Source organism: Plecotus auritus (assembly GCF_963455305.1).
Source record: "Plecotus auritus genome assembly, chromosome: 1".
Lineage (NCBI taxonomy): Eukaryota > Metazoa > Chordata > Mammalia > Chiroptera > Vespertilionidae > Plecotus > Plecotus auritus.
This window is the reverse complement of record NC_137770.1, coordinates 95,221,347-95,227,444: the sequence shown is the minus strand read 5'-3', so window position 1 is coordinate 95,227,444 and position 6,098 is coordinate 95,221,347. Positions and strand designations below refer to the sequence as shown.

The 6,098-nt window shown below is 41.0% G+C and overlaps 1 protein-coding gene across 1 annotated transcript in view; it reads left to right on the top strand.

The window, feature by feature from the left end:
- The first annotated feature begins 3,135 nt into the window (after positions 1-3,135).
- The window catches only part of SNX6 (sorting nexin 6), a 65,979-nt gene continuing 63,016 nt past the window's right edge, over positions 3,136-6,098 (top strand). The window contains exons 1-2 of the mRNA XM_080682545.1: positions 3,136-3,174; positions 3,333-3,380. Of these exons, the coding sequence (XP_080538671.1) occupies positions 3,169-3,174; positions 3,333-3,380 (54 nt within the window). The 5' untranslated portion in view covers positions 3,136-3,168. The remainder of the gene's footprint in view (positions 3,175-3,332; positions 3,381-6,098) is intronic.

The window sequence follows — 6,098 nt, the reverse complement described above, 5'->3', positions numbered from 1 at the left end:
TAGCACTTCTGCAGAGGTGGAAGAGACTCCTGCCACCGCCACTGCGCTCACCAGCCATGAGCCCGGCTTCTGGCTGAACAGCGCTCCCCCTGTGGGAGCACACTGACCATCAGGGGGCAGCTCCTGCATTGAGCATCTGCGCCCTGGTGGTCAGTGCACATCATAGTGGCCAGTCATTCCACCGGTCATTCCGCCGTTCAGTTGATTTACATATTAGAGTTTTATTATATAGGATAATAAATTTCCTTACTGCTCAAGTTTATTTGAATTGACTCTTGTTACTTGACATTAGGCATCCTAATAATATAGCACATCCTGGAAAAAATGGAGTTCTGTGATCTTCCCGTAGAGAATTTTGTAGCATAACTCCCAGGAAGAAGGAGGAAAAATTAGGACCCAAGGTCATCCAAAACAGAATAGGGTCTCCTAGAATTTGAGAATGTGAGGAATTGATAAAAATATGTCTTGGTGAAAACTTCTTTGATCAGAACATGATAAAAAGAATTAAAGTTTTCTTCTCCATGTAATTAAATAATTACTATTTCAAACTTTTAAATATTTTTATTGATTTCAGAGAGGAAGGAAGAGGGAGAGAAAGATAGAAAAATCAATAATGAGAAAGAATCATTGATCGGCTGCCTCCTGCACACCCCCCAATGGGGATCAAGCCTGCAAACCTGGGCATGTGCCCTGACTGATAATGAAACTGTGACCTCCTGATTCATAGGTTGATGCTCAACCACTGAGCAACACCAGTTGGGCTATTTCATACATTTAAAGTATTTCTGCAGGTAAAACTTGATTTTTGTTTGACAAAATGTTCAAGGCAAATACAATTTTTTATTTCCAAAATTTAAAAGTAACTCTAATTATTCTCTAAAATTTTACTCTTTTCTAAATCTTCCAATACATTTGTTTTTGAAGCATACTGTTGGTAAACTATTCGCAATTATAGCATTTTACATTCATGTAGCTAAATCTTTGAAGTAATCAGATTGTGACTCAACATACTTTGCTTTTAAAATTTATATAAAAGTAAGTAATTTTATAGAAATCTATTAAAACAAGATAAAAATTATTTGGTTGAAGGTGTTAAAGGAGTGGTTCAGCTTTAATATCTTCTTGTTTTATTTTATAAGTAGTAGAAAAATCTGTTATGTGAGCTTAGCTTAATTTCTTTTTTTTTTATATTCCTTAATTGTAACTGGCTTTTTGATAGTTGTTAGTATTAGTTACTGATAATTCCTTTTTATAATTCACAAAAGATAGCTTGAGACCTTTGCTCAGAAAGGAAGGCTCAGGTATTAATGAACTACTTAATTATTTCAAGGTTGGGTTCTCTGCTCATGAGTTTTCAGCTACTGATTTTAATGACAGCAACTACTATATGTCTTATTAGATCATTTTAGTTGGCTACACATATTTTAAATTGTGTCCTTTCTCATAACTAGTAATTTTTAAATTTAGCATTTGAGAATTTCAATGTTTCTGGGCAATGTTTCTGGACATGGCTTAAAAACTGAAATTTAAAGCCCTTAATTAATTATCAGAGAGGTCTTTGAGGTGGTCCTATATGACCCTTCTTGACCTTTGTCCACAAGGACACACCTGACCCTCCTATCAGTTGTACTCATTAATTGTAGCACCACTCTTCTCTCTCCATCTAGGAAGTGGAGCTTTTTAGGCATTATCTTCAATCCAGAAATAGGTCATTAGGACATATTGGCATTTTTTATAAGCAACAAATTACTGGAACATTCCTTCTGACATTTCCTCACACTACACTGATTCTGAATGATGCTGCATGACTCCCAATGGAAAACACTACTCTAGTGCTTATTACAATGCACTGGGTAAAAATAAACAAAAGATAAAAAATAAAGTCATCCCCCTTATATTGGAAAATAACCCTTTTTTTGGGCAGTAACTTAATCTCTTTATGCCTCAGTTCTCCTTATATACAAAATGAAAGCTAAAAATTCTCATGAAAGAATTAGTAAATTTAATATTATTGTTTTGAGAGCTTCCATTCAATAGGATAGAACAAGGGACCTGGCAAAACTCAGAGAAAATAAAATGCGGAGGGTCTGTAATCATTGGCTGAGGAGTTAGATTTTTACATATGGAGACTTGTAAAGATTACTGAACAGGGCAGTAGTGTAATCATCAATAGTATCTGTATCTTAGGAGGAAAACTGGCAGCAGTGTGTAGAATGGAGGAAAGAGATATGGAAATTTAAAAAAATTAAGAGAATTTTGCAAAGATCCAGAGGAGATATGCTGAGGGTAATTGCTGTGGAAGGACGCTGTGGGGAGAAATGGGACCAGTTTAAGTAACAGCAGATAATTACAGAAACAATAGCATTTGGTTACTACCGTAGATGGTGTAATGAAGGAGAGGCAGGATTTGAATTGGACTTTGAGGTTTCTAGCTTTAACATCTAAAGATGCCATTAATTGAATGGAAGCACAGGATTGCTTGTGTGTGTATATAGGTAAAGTGGTCCGATGTTAAGGAATGGTTTTGCCTTGTTATTTGAAGCGCCTGTGGACACCCGTGTGATACTACACAGCTGGACAGCGGAAGAAGGTGTGGGACATTTCTTGGTATAAGGGAAAGGAGTGCTCATTTTTACAGTGCTCATCCATTAGCGCCCCAAACTCTCAGGTAGTTATTTATTACCTTGCCAGCAGTAAAAACTTGATTACAGCCTGACTGCTGACTGTGTTAAGGCCCTTGGTTCCCACAACTTCTCCGGCAAAATATTAATTGTGATTAATTATCCTGTGGCACAAGACAAAGATTAGATGATTTATTGCGGCTTCCGGAGGGCGGAGGGCGCTTGTTTGGTTTTTCGCCACAGCCCTCAGGGAAAGAGAACTGGACAGCTCCCCAAGGGGCCTTCAGCCCTTCCCGGGCCAGAGCCCGCCATCCTCTAGCCGCCCCCCGCCAAGTGGGTCTAGGGCTAGGCCTTCGGGTGCTCCGACCTTTGGCAGAAAGCCCTGCCTCCCTTCTTCCTGGCTTGCAGACCCCAGCCCCTGCGCCGGGTGGGCGGGGCTGCTCAGAGGCCCCGCCCCACCAGTAGCCCCGCCCCTCCCGCCGCCTTGGGCTCCCTCCAGCCCCGCGGTGCGGAGCGCGCCTGCGCTGGCCCTCACCTCGGAGCAGCCATGATGGTGGGTGTTCTCTAGCAGCGCTGAGCCCCCGGCGCGCGGTGGGGGCCGTGGGCACGGGGCGGGCTTGGGGGCCCCGCTGGCCTGGCACTAATGTCTCCCTTTGTGTCTCCCTCACTCCGTCCTTTCCCCGGGCGCGCCGGGCCCCTCCGACCTCGCAGGAAGGCCTGGACGACGGCCCCGACTTCCTCTCGGAGGAGGACCGCGGAGTAAGTTCTACCTCCTCGTTCGCGGGACCCTTCCTCCCCCGCCGTGGCCCTGGGGTGTGGGACGCGGAAGGGTCCTGGATCGCGCGCCACCCCTTCCTCGCCGGCCTCCTTTCAATTTTCCTTGCCACTCGGCGCCCCGCCCTTCTGCAGCTCTTCCTCCCTCGGGGACGCTCGGTTCTGATTTCCTAGGGACCAGCAGCGCCTTTCTGGTCCCCGCCCCGACTCGGACCCTGCAGTGGACCTCCTCCCCCTCCCGGGTCGGGGCGTAGGTGAGGAATTGGAGGTCGGAGCTGGACTCCCTCCCCTCGCCACTTTGCGGGGCTATGAAACCCATGCTCAGACCTTCCTGGCGGCACCCTCATTTTCCCCGTGTGGACCTCTTAAACCCGCTCCCGCCCACCCTTCTTTCTCTCTAAAATAGGTAATAAATGGTTCGGGCTTGTTCTAAATTATTCTTTGCGAGGGATGCTACAGTCACCGAATCTCAACTCTTTTCCACTATCCTACCAGATTTTGCAAAGTGCTTGTAGCACTTAATGTCCAAAAAAATACATCCTTTTCAAAGTTAACCTTGTTTTGAAGTAAATTGCATTCCACTTCAGAAAGGACCTTCAGGGTTCCGATTTCTCCCTACCATTCTCTCCCCCCATTTGCCTTTGCTGATGGGTGGTAATCTCTATAGTGCCTTGTACAAGTGAACACTTGAAAAATATCGATATATGATGATTGCAACTCAGCAAGATTCCGCGGTTCACTCGCATTTAACAGAGCCTGCACTTTAGTTTTCCATTTTGATTTTACTTATTCATCTTAGGTAATGTGAGAGACACATCTGTTAGTCGATTTTTGGCAGGTGATAAAATATTTTTAGGATGATATTGTATTTTTAATAGTAGGTAGCATTCGCTGATGACCTTTATAAAGCTTTTGAATGATAAGACAGATGCAGAAAGTGCTGCATACTTTTATTTGATAGATGATGAATTAATAAATTTCTCAGTTTACACAAAAGATTCATTTAAAACTTTTAGTGCAAAAGCCTCATATAGGATTTCTGGTTATTTCTAAAAATTGTAGTTTGATTAATTTTAAAATGTGTGTGTGTGTGAATGTGTATATGTATCTTCTGGGTTATATAGTGGAGTTAGATGACCACTTATATTTTGGATTTTTTTTAAAATATGTTTTTATTTTAGAGCCAGAGGAAGGGAGAGGAGGGAGTGAGATGGAAACATCTATGCATCAAATATTCATTGGCTGCCTTCTGCACGCCCCCTGCTGGGGATGGAGCCTGCAACCCTGGCATGTGCCCAACGGGACTGTTTTCAAATATAAAGTATATGGCCTTTTACTTCTGTAGATAACAACTTCATCGTATTTTTGTGGTCTACCAGGAAAAGCAAACGATTTGCTTCCTTGTAAAAATCTGACTAATGTTCAGTAAAAGTTTCAATTTTTTTAGTATTTATATTGATGTAGAGTATTTTCCAGTGAATTTTTGTGTTCCTGGCTTTAGCCTTTGGTAAGATTTGCTTATGGAACTGGAACTACTTAAGTAATGTGTCCAAAAACTTTTTTCATGTATTATAAAATTAAAGGTAGAGGAGGACAAAGAGCATGCCTGACCAAGAGGCTCTCGTAGAATCTTGTAGATGAAAATAGAAAAACATTACCATGAATTAGAAAGCACTTATAATGCCATGATGAATATGTATGTGTGTCCAGTTCTTATTTTTGTCCTGTGGAATTGACAAATCATAACAATAATAATAATAGCTGGGTACTGTGTTAAAGCACTGTCGAGGCATTGTCTCATTATATTATCTCATTTATCCTTGTGAAGCTTTTAGTATTCCCCTTTTACGGATGAGAAATCTGAACCTTAGAGAAAGTAAGTAGTCTCAGGTCACATGGCCAGGATAGGAGGGGGAGAGGTGGACTTCAAACCCATGTTTCTGACATCAGACACAGTGCATGTATTTCTCAAAGTGGCCTTGAAACACTTGCATCAGAATCGCCTAGGGTGTTTGAAAAACAAGTTTCTGGGTCTGTGCCCTCATAAGTAAGTCAGTCTCTTAAGGGTGGAGAAGGACAGAAAACTACTTTTTAAACAAGAACCCAAGAAGATTCCATTGTGCACTGAAGTTTGATTATAGCTGCATAAAGTTATCCTGCTGTTTCCTCATTTCAGGAATAGAACTTTCTAGCCTTCTAAATTTCTTTGTGTTGTACTTGTTCTGATTGCCATAACCAGAATTTTTAGACATTGCACCTATGGTTTGGATTACCTTCTTCAGCCTTTTAATAGTCTTGATAGAGAAAAAGCATGAAGTGCATATTTGATACAATTGCAGAGGGGACATCACAGATTCAAAAATAATAATGTAAGCATTTCATATAGAGCTGCAAGTAAGCAAAATTAAAGTTTTAAATATATTTTTAAGCAGCCTTGAATTTTCATCATGATATTTGAAATAGAAGAGAATCTTACAGTCATAAGAAAATATTGTTTTGTAGAAACTGAAAAAAGACTTTAAAAATACACAATAATAAAAATAATTGGCCACATGAATTTTTTTAGCCACGGCTCTACATAATAGGGAATTTTTGATTTTTCACAAATGAAGGCCTTTTAAATTTAACATTATATAGTAAAGAAATGAGCCCTTTGAACTTGACACATTTGCTCTGATGTGCTTGTTAAATAAAAGCAGTGGA